The 18221-nt window shown below is 40.5% G+C and overlaps 1 protein-coding gene across 1 annotated transcript in view; it reads left to right on the top strand.

Annotated features, from left to right (window-relative positions):
• Window positions 1-18015, top strand: part of enc (R3H domain containing protein encore) — a 187570-nt gene extending 169555 nt beyond the window's left edge. Inside the window, exons 20-22 of the mRNA XM_080279461.1 lie at window positions 16181-16348; window positions 16532-16799; window positions 16960-18015. Of these exons, the coding sequence (XP_080135587.1) occupies window positions 16181-16348; window positions 16532-16799; window positions 16960-17249 (726 nt within the window). The 3' untranslated portion in view covers window positions 17250-18015. The remainder of the gene's footprint in view (window positions 1-16180; window positions 16349-16531; window positions 16800-16959) is intronic.
• The last annotated feature ends 206 nt before the right edge of the window (window positions 18016-18221 follow it).

The following is an 18221-nucleotide window of genomic DNA, read 5'->3' as shown; positions in this document are numbered from 1 at the left end:
GGGGCTAGGCAGTTGGTCCTGACATTTAAGATGAGAGTGACCAACCTCACTCATCCCTGAGTGGCATTACATGAGCTATAAACCCCAACCATCCCTTGGATATAAACCTTCACCGGCTCAATCCGATTGGAGCACAATAATTACCCACTAAACCACCAGGCGCCAAAATTTGGTTATATGGTTACCACCCAGCGTAGTAAATGGTTTCCTGGTGTACAGGAAACCATTTGGCTTGTCACTCAGTGTAGAGTCACCCATAGGCAGAAGGAAGAGGAAAGAATGAAGGAATGAAAGACAGAAGAGGGAGTGTAAAGTCACCCGTAGCCAGAAGGACGAGGAAGGAATGAAGGAAAGAAAGATAGAAGAAGATGGAAGGAAAGAAGGATGGAGGAGAGGACAGGGCAGACACCCGAGAGCAGCACTACATTGAGTGAGTGGATGGTGAGTGCCCCCACCTACCACACAAATATATATATATATATATATATACAGTGCTCGTCAGAAGTATTCAGCGATGTCCGCCGGGCGCGCAATACTTATGGCCCAAAAAGAATCACCCCATTTTTGGGGGTAAGAATTGAGCCACAAGTTTGAGCTCCGAGCATGACGTCACGGTAGCCTGAGGCCTTCTGACGCGCTGGTTGGTTCCCGCCTCAGTTGCCCACGGGCTGCCTGAGAGAGAGGAACTCCGCCGAGTGTCCCTCTCAAATTGCGCCATTTTTTACCGAGTGTCCCGCAGTGTTTTGGCCTTCAAAACTTTGTTATGGCACCTATCCGTGAACTATCGAGTGAAATCATATCCCAGATCATTGCTCTAAAGGAGGCAGGCCACCAGACAAAGGAAATTAGTGAATTGGTTGGTGTGGGACGATCGACAGTGCGTCGTTGGTGTGCGCGGTTTCGGGAGGAAAACAGTGGTGAAGTTCCCACAAAGAAACCGAGGTCTGGTAGGCCTAGGAAAACTTCCCCAAGGTCTGTTAATGTTTTAAAACGTGCAGTGGAGTTTAATCCTTGTGTGAGTGCAAGGAAAATTAAGGAGAGCAACCCAGAAGTGTTTGGTGAGGTGTCAGTGAGAACAGTGTCTCGTAGGGTGCATGAGCTTGGTTACATAAGTCACAGGCCTGTGAAAAAGCCTCTTCTCTCTAGCAGCCAGAGAATTCGTAGGCTTGCCTTTGCTAATAAATATCTAAATTGGGGTGAGGAGCAATGGTTGTCAGTGTTGTGGTCTGATGAGGCAACGTTTAGTGTTACCTGTAACAGAGGAGCATGCAAAGGTAGTGACCCACTTGACCCACGGTATGTAGAAAGCACAGTTAAACATCCTGATTCACTCATGGTATGGGGTTGTTTTTCAGGGAAGGGTTTGGGGAAGCTTGTTGTACTTCCCAAGAACCTCAGAGTGAATCAGGATGTTTACCTGGAGCTTCTGTGTGATCATTTACCAGACTCCTTCGAGCTAACAGGTGCACGAGTGTTTCAGCAGGACGGTGCACCTGCTCACAAGGCCAAATCGGTCACCAATTGGCTTCGTGACTGCGAGGTATCATTCATGACAGACTGGCCAGGAAATAGCCCAGACCTCAACCCGATTGAAAACCTCTGGTACCTCGTAAAGAAGAGTCTCCAAGGGAAGGACGTGAGCTCTCTGCCTAAGCTGGAAGCCGCCATTCGTGACTCCTGGGACAAAATACCCCTCCAGCACCTCAGGAGCCTCGCCCTTTCACTTCCAAGACGTCTCAGGTCCGTGAAGAAACGTAAAGGCTACCCTACGAAGCACTAAAGGTAAATAAAATGCATTATTTATATGTTTTTTCAATGTTGAAAGGTTTGTTTCTCAGGAGGGACGCAGGGCGCCCCATACTTCTGACGAGCACTGTATATATATATATATATATATAGATGCAATAGATTCACCATGGGGGAAGCGTAGTCTCAATATGAAGATAAACACCAATGTAATCAGGAACATCTTTAATAAAATTGGTGACGTTTCGACAACTCGTTTGTCATTTTCAAACCTATAGAAAATACAATAAAATCAAAGTAAACACCATGTCTATGATAAAAATACGAAAACTATACTAAAAAAACAAAGTAAAACACCATGTCTAATAAAATACAAGTGAAGAATTATTATGATAAGATGAGGAAATGAATTATACATAGCTAACGTTGGTGGGATGCTACTAAGTACCAGGAAAATTTAAACAGAAATACATGTAATAAGACAATACATAAGTCAAACCTTAAAAACAGAGAAGGGGCGTGGAGCAGTCGTGTGTGCCCAGTGTGGGCTGTAGGTGGTGAGTGAGGAGTGATTCAGCCAGGAGGCGTGTTACCTCGTCACGACAAGCGTGGCCATCCCATAAGCGAATCTGATTTTTCTGTTGTCCACGCTTGTCGTGACGAGGTAACACGCCTCCTGGCTGAATCACTCCTCACTCACCACCTACAGCCCACACTGGGCACACACGACTGCTCCACGCCCCTTCTCTGTTTTTAAGGTTTGACTTATGTATTGTCTTATTACATGTATTTCTGTTTAAATTTTCCTGGTACTCAGTAGCATCCCACCAACGTTAGCTATGTATAATTCATTTCCTCATCTTATCATAATAATTCTTCACTTGTATTTTATTAGACATGGTGTTTTACTTTGGTTTTTTAGTATAGTTTTCGTATTTTTATCATAGACATGGTGTTTACTTTGATTTTATTGTATTTTCTATAGGTTTGAAAATGACAAACGAGTTGTCGAAACGTCACCAATTTTATTAAAGATGTTCCTGATTACGTTGGTTTTTATCTTACATATATATATATATATATATATATATATATATATATATTTACATTTATTTATATGTATATATGTGTGTGTGTGTGTGTGTGTGTGTGTGTGTGTGTATATATATATATATATATATATATATATATATATATATATTTACATTTATTTATATGTATATATGTGTGTGTGTGTGTGTGTATATATATATATATATATATATATATATATATACTGTATATATATATATATATATATATATATATATATATATATATATATATATACACTGATTTATATGTATATATGTGTGTGTGTGTGTATATATATATATATATATATCCTATTGGATCTCAGAGTTGCTGGGTGAGGTACTGCACTGGGAGGGAACTAAGCTTGCCGCCCTCTGCCAGTCGACTCATAGTCACGAACCTCTTGGGTCCATACCCGGGGGTTCCATACTTTATTAAGATTTGAAAATTCCCAGTTCTGTCCAATACTGAGGACACTGGGCTGCAATGGAATATATATATATATATATATATATATATATATATATATATATATATATATATATATATATATATATATATATATCAGTGATTCTCAAACTATGGGTTGTGACCCAAAGGTGGGTCGCGAGAGGATTTTAGATGGGTCGCAGGGACATAGAATAGACTTAATGCTTTCAGTGTATTTTATTTACTTAATTGAAACGGTAATTATCCGTATTACCCTGTTAGCACATTCATAATAACTACAATAGGCTATATACCAGTTACTCTCTCTCTCTCTCTCTCTCTCTCATTTTTTACCTTGTGGGTCGCGTAGTCTTGAGATATTCCAAACAGGGTCACACACTAAAATGTTTGAGAACTGCTGATATTTACATATATATATATATATATATATATATATATATATATATATATATATATATATTCTTTTGATGTAGTGCTGCTCTTGGGTGACTGTCCTTTTCTCTCTTCCTTCCTTCTTTTCTTCCTTCCTCTTCTGTCTTTCTTTCCTTCATTCCTTCCTCTTCCTTCTGTCTACAGGTGACTCTACACTGAGTGACAAACCAAATGGTTTCCTGTACACCAGGAAACCATGTACAATGCTGGGTGGTAACCATATAACCAAATTATGGCACCTGCTGATTTCATGGGTAGTTAAGGCTCTCCAATCGGATTGAGCCTGGTCTGGATCATATCCAAGGGGTGGTTGGGGTTTATTGCTCACGGAATGCCACTCAGGGATGAGTGAGGCTGGTGACTCTTATCTTTAATGTCAGGACCAACTTGCCTAGCCCTGGGCTCCTGCATCATTGCAGGATTGGATGATGAGTGAATGAATGAATGAAGAAAAATATATGGTAAAACCTTGATATAACGGACTTCAATTGACTGTAATTCGCTTTTATCGGACTCGAGGAGCTACCGGACTAAATCCCTATATATTGGAAAAAGTCTGATAAAGCCAGAAGCAGTCCGGACTGCCTGACCACTTCAGCTATGTTCACCACAATAAGGTAAATAAAAGACGTGTTTATCTGTGTACAGTACAGTATTACTGTATTATATATACAGTATTGTACCATTTGATTAATGTAGTGAAGTTATAACACAGCACAGTACCGCAATGGTAGTCAAAACAGTTTAAAAACCATTCATACGATCTGGACTAATGTCTGATATATCGGAAAAAGTCCGGATTAGCAGGGGAAAGTCAGGATGTTGCCTTTATCGGAATTCCGCATTTTTCAAAATGGTTTAGGCCCCAATTAGTCCATTATAGTGAGGTCGTACTATATATATATACACAGTGAGTTCTCGATATACAAAAGGGATAGGGACCAAAAAAAACTTTCGTAATGCGAAATTTCGTATATCGGAATGATTTTCCCCATTGAAATATACATAGAAAGGGGAGGATGCATTCCAGGACCCCATTGGACCCCCCACTCAAACTTTACCCCTCCTATTCTGAAGTATGCAGTACATGTATATAGTTCTGTACTATTGTACAGACATTAAAAAATAAAACTTACAACAAATTACTGTAGTATTAGTACTGTAGTATTAGACGGTGCAAGGCCTAAAGCTCACCCAATCTCCGAGACTCCCTGTCCCTCCTTGTGGCGTCTTATTATTTCCAATTTTCTCTCAAGAGTGAGAGTACGATGCTGTTTCTTCCTTGCAGCTGGTTCCCTGGATGCTGGAGATAATGCAGGGCGCTTAGGAGGCATGGTGAAAATACGAAAAGGTGAAGAACAGCGAAAAACAGTGTAACGTACAGTGAAACCGAGAGGAGAGGACGGACTTGACTCGACTGAGAAGCGCGCGAAAATGTGTTTACCAGAGAGGGGTTAGTTTGTTTTCTTGCCGCAAGCGAGCACAGCGCTGTGCAGCGTGCCCATTTTGAATTTTCTTATTTCCTCTCGTATCGCTTTTCGTACCATCGAGACAGAGGCTTTTCGTATTGTGGAATTTGTCCTACATTAATTGCTTTTGTACCATCAAAAATTCGTACATCGAGTTTTCATATACTGTACTGAGGACTCACTGTGTATTTATATACATATATATATATATATATATATATATATATATATATATATATATACATATATATACATACATACATACATACATACATACAGGTAAGCCCTTAATTCACACGAGGGTTACGTTCCCAGACCCTTCGCGTATGTGGTAAATTCGCGTATATGTTCTGGCCTTGTGTGCACATAATTACGCATGTCCACTAAGTATATTACATCTGAATAATACTGTTTATGCACTACATACACCTTATAAACTAGCATAAAGTATGAAAAACAACAAAAATGTAAGAAATTTAACACTGTAACCTAACAAGCACAGGCGTAGATGGTGACACTTCAGCAGTCTGGTGCAATAGCACTCACTGCCTCCCATGTGCTACATTCTGCCTTCTTTATTGTCCAAACAGTTGACTCATTCACCCCAAACATTCGGTTCCAAGCCAGTTCACAGGCGTAGGTGGAGACACTTTAGCACAGTCTGGTGCACTACCCCTCACTGCCTCCCGTATGCTACGTTCTGCCTTCTTTATTGTAAGAACAGTTGACTCTCCCCAAACACACGGTTCCAAGACAATTCACCACGAAGTCAGTTCACCATCAAAACATGGACGATATCCTGCCATTCTATAAATATACTTATTATTGATTAATTAATACTTTAATAACTACAGTAATTTTCTGGGGGATTTTATAACTCATATAAGTAAGAAACTAGTGTACTGTACTTGCTAAATAAACTGGTATGTAAATAAATGACAGGGAAACGTCCTGACGGAGAATTGTCGCCGACATTCCTCCCTTAAGTTTGTCCAACACTTTAACTTTCTCTGTCAGCAACATCACTTTACTAGTCCGTTTTGGTGTGTTACCACATGCATCACTAGCACCATGCTTAGGCCCCATGTTGGTAGACAAGGCAAGCAATCACTGGAAGGCAGAAAAAATAAGCCACAAATAATGATTCGCGAGTGACGCATGGTTTGACCGTCGGATTCAAACTGTGTGGTGTGTGGTAGACCGATCTCCCACACACACACACACATACATACATATATGTATGCACACGGGCAGCAGGTAGGCATTTTTATATTTTATTTATTTCTCTTGTATGTTAAAATTATTTATTTGAATACTATAATTTTGTTTTAATTATTGTACGAAAAATTCATGGATAACCGAAATTGCGTGAAAAAAGTTCGCGTGAATTAAGGGCTTACCTATGTATGTATATACTATATGAGGGAGGACCCCAGAATATATTGATAATGTGGAAAAATGTGGGAAAAAGAAATACTGTAGTTCCCTGTTGTGTTGGTAGGCACCATTTGCATGCAGTGTGGTGAATCTTTCTGCCACGTGACATCACGCTGAGAAGGTCGAGTCTGTATTTCTGGGGCATTTTTTCCTTTGTTCGTGCACGTGACGTCTGTGATTTTCATCCTCAGACCATTATGGCAAACTGGAATGAGTAAAGAGTGTGCTTTTTTTTTTTGGGGGGGGGGGGGGGACTGTGGCTGAGGCAGTGACAATGCTTGAGCAAGCTTTCAGAGAGCAGGTTATGAAAAAATAAAACATGTCTTCAAATGAGACACATTTTAAGAAAGGCAACATGTCAGTCAAAGACTCTACATGTCCTGGCTGACCCTTGACCTCTCAAACAGATGAAAATATTGAGAAAATCCGAAAATCAGTCTTGGAAGATCGTCATCTCATTGTTGACGAACTAATGGAGGCCACAGGCATTTCTTGAAGTTCAGCCAATGGATTTTGGCAGAAGATCTTGGCATGCACCAAGTCTCAGCAAAATTCGTTCCCCGTCTTCTAATGGAAGATCAAAAGGCAGATCGTGTGAACCTGTGTCAGGACTGGAAAGAACAGTTTAGAAACGACCTAGAACTTCTTTTAAAATATCATTACGAGTGACGAGACCTGGGTTGATGGGTATGACCCTGAAACCAAGCGGCACTCCAATCAGTGGAAGACACCAACATTTGCAAGACCCAAAAATCATGTGATGTCATCAAGTCCAGCATCAAGACAGTGTTGATCTTGTTTTTTGACATTGAGGGAGTTGTCCATATAAACATGGACAGACTGTGAACCAGCAGTTTTATGTGCATTACAGTGCTGAGGTGTCAGTGGGAAAGCATCAGGTGCAAACGTCCAGAGAAAAGGCACACCCAAAAATGGTTCTTGCATCATGACAATGCCCCATCACACACCATGTTTGGAGTTCAGAAGTTATGGACTTAAAACACCGCTGTTGTTGCTCCAAACTCCCCATTCTCACCAGATGATGCTTCCTGTGATTTTTTCTTGTTCCCCAAGATCAGGTTAGAACTGAAAGGCAAAAGATTTGACAACTTTAAAAAATCCAGAAAAAAAAAAATGCAAGAGTCTCTGAATAAGGTGACAAAAGATGGTGGCAGGAAGTGTTTCCAGGAATGGGAAAAGCACTGGGACAAGTGTATAGCATCTCAAGGGAAGTACTTTGAAAGGAACAAAAATGAATTTTCCGTAAGTTTTGTAATTTTTTTTTTTTTTAATTGTTGCAATTCCAGGAATTTGGGGGTTCCCCTCATGTGTGTTTATATATATATATATTATATATATATATATATATATATATATATATATATATATATACAGTAATCCCTCAAATATCCAAATGCCCAATATCCGAACATCCCCACTAACCGGACATAATCGTCCTGGGATCCAGTATTCCCAAAATGGGCCAAAAACCGCAAAAAATTCGAAAAAAAATCTGACTTTTTTTTCCCACCTGTAATTTGAAATTGCCGCCTGGCGCCGAACAGCTGTTACACCATGGTCCCTTCACCCCTTCCTTCCTCCCCCCTCCCCCCTCCCCTGTCAGGGTTGCCATTTGGTATTTTTCATTACCAAGTGTGGGCCAATTTGGTAATGAAAAATTCGTTTGGTAATGAATCAGAATAATGCATTACCAAATGGATTTTTCACATGTATGAGGATACACAGGATGGAGATGGTGGATTGTTTACTCTCTGTGATTAATCTGCTACCCTACATAGCGTGAAAATAATCAACATGGTGTTAATTATAAGGAGAGTGATTACGTGTATTTCCACTCGTATATATAATTAGTGAAGAATAAATTCTAGCTTTACGAATTTGGTAATGAAAAGTTAAATTTGGTTATGAAAGTTGAGGAGATTGGTAATGTGGCCGTTGCGATCTGGCAACTCTGTTACCCCGCCATCATCAACAGTAACAGTCTAACTCCGCTCGAGAGCAGATGCTTATAGCAGTGCAAGCCACAGGTGCTTGTTTTTTGTGAATAAACAGTGAATAAACTGCAATACCTTGCCACTAGAACACACAGGAATTTACAATGTTGTGCAATGTTAAGAAATTAGAATTTAGAGTGCAGAGGATTAACTGTGGACTGCAAACTGGCGGTTCAAACCAGTCCAGGAGCCAGGGACTTGTAAGTACCCAGAATGTTTAATATTGTTTAAACTCACCTCTAAAACCTCATTTTATGGTTCTTTTGCATTTATTTCAGTCTATTATGTCCCTTATTGGTGTGATTTGGGTCTTAAATAGATGCAATGCATGTCCAGAGGGAGTTGTATAGGTGTTTCTCTGAGTTAGGGTCCATAAGTACAAGTCCATAAGCTGGGGCCCAATATCCGGACAGGACCACTATCCGGACCTGCCTATGGCTCTATGACGTCGGATATTGGAGGGATTACTGTATATATATATATATATATATATATATATATATATATATATATATTAAACTTGAGAAGTTAGATATAGCCATCATTAACCTTTTAGTATGGGAGGTCTTTCCTTAATTGGGTAGAATCATGTGAGGTAAGACTAAAGTGAACTAATATGCCACTGGACTGAAGGGATGAACAAGTGTAAAGATTATTGGTGCCAAACATATTCCAGTACATATATGCTGTACATGAATATGGGTCGATTACTCGCCATCCTGTGTTTATACAGCATTTGCATAGTTTATACTGTATTTATGTAGTTTTAGACTTCAGCCTTAAGTAGCTACTGAATACTCACTGCTTGTTTTGCCTCCAAACAAGCGGTGAGTATTGAACAACTAAGGTCAACTTATTGCTAAGCTGACCTTAGTTGTTCCAAATAGTTCCAAATGTCTATTAGAACAACATGAATTTTTTTTGCTTACATAATAATAAAATACCCATGAGTTTAGACACTAATGACTTGAAATGGTACCAACAGGATATTTGTTTCATACAAGCTGTACAGGTAATGAATATCATGTTTATATAAAATGTGTTGACAGTGCTTTAGAACTATGACAGTGAATCATTTAGAAGCTGAATGGATAGCCAGAATAACTGAATCCTTTAGGAACTGAATGGATAGTCAGAATGACAGGCAGTTCCTTTATCACATCCTAATGTTGTTGTTCATGTTGCTGTTATGACCCCAGGCTCATCTGAACATGGACCTAGTGGACTGCAGGCTCAAGTTGTCCTTCTGCAGTTTACCATTCTGCTTTAGAAGGATAGGAAGGGAATTAAGGAACGTTTTGGGGGTATACAGTATCAAGTGCCACTGTGTCCCTCTCCAGCACCCATTATATGTTTATCCTCTTTATATGATCAGATAGTTCTTTATAAATTGCCATGCTTTGATATTTTTTTATACCTCAGCTTGTGAAGTTGCTTGTGTATTCCAACCATGTGAATACAGCATAAGTTCATGGTTTAATTGTTTGAGGTTCCCTTCATTAGTTTGGAATCATTGATCATCAAGAAAAAATCAGTGATTGAAATAAATGTTCCAAAACTTTAGAGGCAAGTGTAAGCAGCTTCTTATTTGTTGATAGCTTTTCTTACATGTGTCAGAAAATGTGGATGCTGAATGTAATGTGATAGAATAAACACTTTGTAGAACTACTCCAGGTTAACCATAAGACCTTTGGGCAGGGTCTCTCTGCCCCATCATGTTTTCACATATAACTAAGACTGGGTCCTGGAAATGTAAAACAGCTGTGTTGCATCATAGTGCTGGGAATGTTTTTTGGAGTGTGTGGTGAAATGCTGAGGTGTGGAGGTGAGATTGTTGTGGAATGGATATGGAAGTTGTGTAGATTGGCTTGGGAAGAGGGAAGGGTTCCAGAGGACTGGAGATCAGGTATAATTGTTCCTTTATATAAAGGAAAAGGGGAGAGAGAAGTATGTGGTAACCATAGGGGTATTTGCCTTCTTAGTGTGACTGGTAAAATATATGGTAGAATACTCATTGATAGGGTTAGGCATATGACAGAGGAGCTAGTTGGAGAAGAACAAGGGGGATTTAGGAAGGGAAAAGGGTGTGTAGATCAGATATTTTTTCTAAGATGTTTAGTGGAGAAGTATCTAGAGAAGGGAAAGAAAGTGTATGCTGCCTTCATGGACTTGGAGAAAGCATATGACAGAATAGATAGGCAAGGTATGTGGAAGGTATTAAGAATACAGTATATGGAGTGGATGGGAAATTGTTGAATGCTGTGAAGAGTATGTACGAAGGAACTAGGGCTAAGGTGCGAGTGGATGGTGAGCTGAGTGAATTTTTTTATCTCAGTGTGGGACTGAAACAGGGTTGTGTGATGTCTCCATGGCTGTTTAATATATACATGGATGGGGTTTTAAAAGAGGTGCAAGGTAGGGCAGTGGATGTGGGGGTGGCTCTAATGAATGAGGGTGAGATTTGGAAAATTCCGGTGTTGTTGTTTGCTGATGATACAGTATTGTTTGGTGAAGATGAATGGGAGTTGCAAGGTTTGATGAATGAATTTGGAACAGTGTGTAGGAGGAGGAAGCTGAAAGTTAATGTAAACAAAAGTAAAGTTATGGTGTTTGAGAGGAATGAAGTCACAGAATGTACAGTGAGGTTGGATGGTGAGGATATGGAGAGTGTGAGTGCATTCAAGTACTTGGGTAGTGTGATGAATAAGGATGGAACTTTGGGGTATGAAGTGTGTGAAAGGGTACAGCAGGGAAGGAAGGTTGTTGGTTCACTGAAAGCAGTGATGAGAAATAGGGAGGTGAGTATGGAAGTTAAGAAGTCACTGCATGATAGTATTGTGATCCCTACCCTGACGTATGAAAGCGAGGCGTGGACCTTGCAAGGGGGAACAAATCAAGAGTGAGAGCAGTGGAAATGAGTTACTTGAGAGGAGCGTGTGGAGTGACATGGAGGGACAGGTTGACAAATGAAGAAGTGAAGGAACGTTGTGGGTTAGATGTGGATGTGGGTGAGAAGATTAGGAGAAATACACTGAGGTGGTTTGGACATGTGGAGAAAGTGGAGAATGAAAGACTGACTAAGAGGGTGTATGTAGCTGAGGTGGAGGGAGGGAGAGGGAGGGGTAGACCAAGGATGAGGTGGAGGGATGGAGTTGAGAGGTATATGAGGGAGGGGGGAGTGAGTTGGCGGGAGGGTAGTCAAATGGTGGGTGACAGAGCGACTTGGAGGTGTTTTGTCTGCGGCCACCCTTTGCGGGATTAGGGCATCGGGCTATAGATAGATAGATAGATTATTACTCTTCTGAGGTCCCCATTTGGTGAGGCCCTGTGGGAGGACTATTTTAGTCCAGATAATTGTAAGTCATATGAGACCATTGTATGTTCCTGGTAGCACTTTAAATGGTAGAAAACGTCAGTTATGTCCGGAAATCAAATTATGCACAAACGGCATTAAAAAAATTAAAGATTTACGGTAACTCAATAGGTGCTGGAGAAGGATACCTTCGTGTAATAGCACTGATGTAACTGGGCAGTGGAGCTACCAGGTTATACAAACGTCCATCATCTCCCTTCCTATCCTCAAAAGGAGAATGATGGGCTGTAGGAGAGGTGCCGTTTCAGTCTGCAGTCCACTGGGTTCACACTCTGCTGAACCTGGTGCTAAAACAACAACAGCAACAACTACTACTACTACTACTACTACTACTACTACTACTACTACTACTGCTACTACTACTACTAACTACAAACTACTTCTACTACTACCATATAAAGTCTTTGTTTTATGCTGGCTAACATCAGGTAGTATAACTTGTTATCGGGAAACTTACTGAGATCTAAGAGTTAAAAAAGTATCTCTGTCAGTGACCCTTAACCCCTGGGACACAACCTGTTTATTTCACTCGGGCAAATTACAAATGACTTTACATGCCACTGTGAAATCTACTGAGGTCTGAGGATAAGGTGAACCACCTGTTTGATGGGCAGTGGTGATGTAAAGATTGCATCTTTCCTAAAATAGTCATCATTCAACAGCTGAAGCAATTGAGTGGGAACCCAAATGTGGAATTAGAGTTGGGAACTGTTCATACTGAAACCAGATTTGACACGTTATGCCTCAGACTGTCCGTATCATCAGGACAGGGATGTGATGAAGACCACCTTGCTTCATGGATTTACACTCTGGACACTTTGCTTCTTGCCATCACCAACATTATATCTGACAGTGAGAAATGCCTTCTCAAGTGAAATGATTTGTTCATCCAATTCTTAAGCCAGGCTTTATGATCAGACAGCTTTCAATGGAATATGTCTGATTCAGTCCTCAGGCAGGGATAGGAATAAATGGAGGAATGAAATGTATAAATTTGATTGGCTAGGATGGAAAATGCTTCCAAGTATTAGGTCAGAATGGAGACAGTTTTGATCAGCATTGGCCTGCAGTAGGCTATCACTGGCTGATGATATCTGTCACTAGATGAATACAGTAATGTACTTACATCATGATCCACGATAAAAAGCATAACCAACTTCGATATGATGACATTTTTTTTTATAATTTTAGACTTGCTACTACTGATTGATTTCATTCAGCTTAGAGATCTCTTTCATAGTAAAAGGGGTAATAGAGATTGTTCCAAAATGCTTCACTGTGCCAGGTTTACCTAGGCTGAATAATATTGTACGGTGTTAGCAAGAATGAAAAATATATTTATATATATATATATATATATATATATATATTTTGAGGAGGTCAATAATAAACCAGTTCACAACCCCTTTACACAATTTCTAGTCATTTATGTACACCAGCCACCTCTCTACAGTACAGAAAGTTCTCATTATGTGGTATTTTTTATTTTTTACTTTGTTTTTTGCATTACATTCACAATGAGTTGAAAAATAACTGCCTGTTGTAGTTCCATTAGTACCTGTAAAGCTTGTTTGTCAGTTTTTCACAATGTACAGCACTAGTTGTGTGGATGAAGTTGATAATTTGGAACACTTCACTAGCACATAATGAGGATTTACTGCACAGTAGTATACTCCGGTTTTCCCTAAGTTATGTTGTAGATTTGATTAGTAAATTACCAACTGCTCCCACTTCTAGCTCAGTTCATAAATTTATAATAATGTTTTGCATTATTTTAACCCCTTCATACTGAGGATGTATTTATCATTTTGCCCTTGCTTGCTTCATTTTTTTTTTTTTTTTCCCCAGCCTATGAGTTCAAAGTAGAGGAGCTAGGTAGGGTCATCACTGCCTGTTTAGCTAAAGAATCTCCCAGTAGTTGATAATTATCTGGAGATAGCAAGAATGAACTGTAAAAGGATGTCACAGTATTGAGGGGGTTAATATGACAGTGATGTATAACCTAGGTGCAGTATTTACCTTACACTCCCCAACATATCTGGTGTAGCAGTGGGAGAAACCACTGTTGTTCTTAAATCACCATCAGTTCTTCCTTCCCACTTCCCTCTAACAAACAGCCACCTTTTTGTTTTGCAGTTCGATAATTAAGTAGATCATTCGTACACAGAATTATGGCTAATAGCTGTATATGAAGCCAACATCAGTGAGCCTTAGTCAGCTCCTTCATTCCACTGATGTATTTTTATTTCAGTCTTTTCATCTCAAGATTACTTTATTCAACTTAGGAGGGAGTGCTTGAGCTTAACATTTAAAGTATAGCTTTCATCAGTTCCTTCAGTATGAGAGGTCTTTCTTCACTTTAGTGAAATTGCCTGAAGGTAGCAAGAATGTAATACTGTACAAACATGTCATCAGTTTGAAGGAGTTAATGAAACTTTTTGGTTCTGTACTGTAATGAAACTTTTTGGTTTTGTACTGTAATTTTTCTGCACCATTCATAATGAAGCAGGTATTTACTGGACTGATGGTGGTTACAATATAAATTCACTGCTTTCTGTAACCCTTTTCTGGATTTGACTCACTTCATTTTTCTGTGAGAAATGGTGGTTTAAATGAAGAGAGTGATGATGACAATGATGATGATGATTCAGTGTCTGATTTGCTAGTTGGAAGTGGGGAGGTTTTTAGCATGATTCTTGCATCTGTAGCAGGCTTTTACTTTTGTGTGTCTGTCTGTGTGTTTGTGTGTGTGTGGGTGGGTGGGCATTATTGCTATTCTCATCTAGCCAGCACCACTGAGCTGATGAAGAGTCTAGCTGAACATACCCCAAGCATCCTTTTGCTCAGTAATATAGTAGTGCTTAATATGTTGTGCAGTTTCTTTCAAGTAACTCTCCTAAGATGTATAATACAGTGTTCTGTAAATATGGAAAGCAGTGCATTGTTTCTGACTAACAAGAGTCTCTTGGCTACTTAGCATATCTTATTACAGCATTTTGATTATTAGCATGTCTGTGTCATTGACATCATTAAGGTGCTTTGCTAATTTCTTACCCTTCCCAGATTAGAAGAGTTTACCTCAAAATGCATCTGCTAAGGTAGGCAAAGCTGTACTGTATCAGGAATACAGTACCTGTGTACAATTAGTGTTACGATGAGAGTTACTTATTTTTTACCCTGTAGATTAATACTGTACCCTATTTATTATCATCATGTCATATTAAAGTTGCACATAAAGTAATGTATACTAATCAGCACATTATTAAGTGACTTCTGAAAATTAATTATTATTATTTCATTTGCATAGTACTGGCATACCGTGTAAATCATATGCAGTAAACAATTTTACTTTAGTAACTACTGTAAATATTTTGTGGAGCATACGATATATAATTCTTGGTAAACTTTGCAGTTTCTTAGTTAATTTTCAGTATAGTACCATAACAGCCAAAGCTAATTTATAGTTTTAGCTAACAACTTTGTACACTGTGTCATTTCACCTGTAATTATAAACACCTTGAAATATGTCCATTAATAAGTGTAGTGTAAACATATCTATCTTTATTGTACATATGTATGGGCACCATTTCTTTGTGATTGGCTGTGGAAAGTAGTAGTAGTAGTGGAGGTGTGTGTGGCGTGTGTGCGTGTGTGTGTGTGCGTTAGTGGTAGTGCACCAGTGTTGCGCTCATGTAGTGCTGCTCTCCCTCCCCATCATCCCACCCAGCTCACCTCCACGCCACTGCACACTGATTCTGCCAGGTCACTGTCATGGTATTGTTGCCCAGGAAAGTAACTGAGTCTACTGGTTAAGTAGTTTCAGCAGAAAAGCACCAAGATGATCAAGGCAGAAGAGCACCAAGGACTTGTTGTTTTGAAAATGGAATAGGAAGATATTTCATTTACTTTTAAATTCTGTTACCAAACAGGAAACCAAGCTGTAAGGAATATTGAAGCCATTAATAATCCATGCAGTGCTTCTTGTCTTCATTCTTAAAAATTTGTTTTCAAATTTACTGTAAATATACAGCATATTGCATATGTAAATGAGTAAGAGTGTGGGATTTGGTGTGGGTTAGGCAAGGTGAGACAGGGCATGGGTGTGGTGTTGGGGGAGGGTATGAGGGTGTCACTTTGTCTCACTAATAGCTGTTGGTGATGTGGTGATCTTTGGTTCTTTGTAGGGCATGAGTATGAGCCTGGGGTATGTGAGTGGCGGCAGTGGGGGGGCTGGGGTAGCGGCGGGGGCAGGGCAGTACATGGCCATGGTGCCCCCCCAGCAGCCCCCCACTCCCACATCCCACGCCCCTCCCCCGCAGCTCTTCACCACCTTCTTTAGGCCGTCTGTTCAGGTGGGTGGCGGCCGCTGCATGTCAGACTGTGTAGGGGCAGCCGCAGTATTGTCAACATGGCATGAGTAGTGTAGAGAAGGTAGTGTTGTCATACTGCTTAGTGTGGTGTCTGATATGGGGTGATGGGAATGACAAGACTGTAAATGCAAAGGCACTGTGGTAACCCTGGCTGCCCCGCCACAGATGATAGGTGGGTCTGCCAGCACCCCGCCCCCCCAGCCGGTGCTTCAGTATGGGTGTGGGGGTGCCCCACCAGCAGGTCCACCTGGCTCTGTCACACCACACCCCCCAGTCTTTGCCAAGCCATATGTGGGCCCAGGTGTGCACACCCTTGTTTCTGGGGAGGGGGTGGGGGCAGGCAAGGAAGAGAAGCGCCTGGTGGCCGTCACACAGAACACTCCAGCCGGCCCCACCACACAGCTCCTGGCACGACCCTACTCCATCATGCAAAGTTAGTCACACGCTTTTTTACACTCCTACAATACTCCTCACCCTGTAGCTTCATAGAATTGTGTGCCACTTGGCTCTTTGAAGAAATGCTCAAATCCTTTGCTTATATTATCTTCAAAGGCACCAGAAGCCTCATCTAAAGCTTTACCTCCCCTCTAAAGGTGATATGCGGATATTTGGGGGGACAAGCGGGCTTCCCAATGCAGGTGGAGTGAGTGGGGGAGGCTTAGCAGGAGGTGGAGCCCCAGGCCACCTGCGGGCAGCCCCTCTCTTGCTAGCTGGTGCCCGCCCCAGACACCCCAATGCCTTCACTCCTACCCCCCTGGCCCCTCTCAGCCTGGCCAGACCTCCTAAAGTGCGACGGCAGCGGTCGAGGACTTCTTACACCCGCACGTCAGAAGGCGGTATGACACCCCAGCTGTCTGTGGAGGGCCAGGAGGCCAACGAGTGATTCTCTTACCACCACTGCCCCACTCTTGCTCTTAACTTGGTAATGATAAGAACTGTGGTTAAAACAATCTCCCACAGTCCCACTGAGGAGTCTGGTGACGTTTATCTGCTGAGTTCATAAGGTGCTGCTGCCATGGTGTTGTTGGTGAAGCCTTAAGTAGTATTTGATGAGTCTCGTACATTCATCAAAGCCAGAACTGTTGGATGTTTTTCTAGACAATGTAGGGGATTGTTAGTGCAAGGGACAGAACAGCTGATAATCCTCTCAGCACAGACATAAATCCCATAAAGAAATATAACGGTGACTTCACATGTTACAAGGAAATACATACTTTATTAAGTATAAATACAGTAGTAGAAATCCTGTTAGATTTTATGTTTGAAGGTTTTGTAAGACATTAAGCTGGGGAAGTATATATTAAACAGCATAATGGCATCATTGAGTCCAAGATAATACACTACTAGAACAGAAACCTGTGAAGATCCAGGGGTGTGCTTGTGTCACCGTCAGCCATCACAGGTGGACAATAGTATCCAAGACATTGGTGATTTGTGGCAGGCAAGGCCACTCCTAAACTTGATATTAAGTAACATCTGAACTAGAGTGCCCTTTACAGTAATAAGAAAAATCCAGACTTGTGACAACTTTTCAACACACACAATTGAGCGTAGGTTTAAATCAATGCTATTCTTGTAAGCCACTGAAGTCTGAATACCTTCATTGGATTTAATCTAATCACTTAGTCCAAATTATGATAATTACTATATGATACTGTACTATAATTCAGGCATTTTCAGTTATTAAGCTTCCATTTAATCACTGCAACAACAGTTTAAAACATTTTTTTAATCAGACACTACCAGGCAGGGTACAACTCTTGACGAGTGGTACTAAGTTAATTGGTTGACATGAGCACATCTCTTAGGTCAGCAAACAATTTAAAGGCAATGTAAGAAAGGAAAATTATTTATG

Source organism: Coenobita brevimanus, chromosome 78, assembly GCF_032717465.1.
Source record: "Coenobita brevimanus isolate Jiangsu-jjx chromosome 78, ASM3271746v2, whole genome shotgun sequence".
Taxonomy (NCBI): Eukaryota; Metazoa; Arthropoda; class Malacostraca; order Decapoda; family Coenobitidae; genus Coenobita; species Coenobita brevimanus.
The sequence above is the reverse complement of the archived record's forward strand: the minus strand, read 5'-3'. Positions and strand labels throughout refer to the sequence as shown.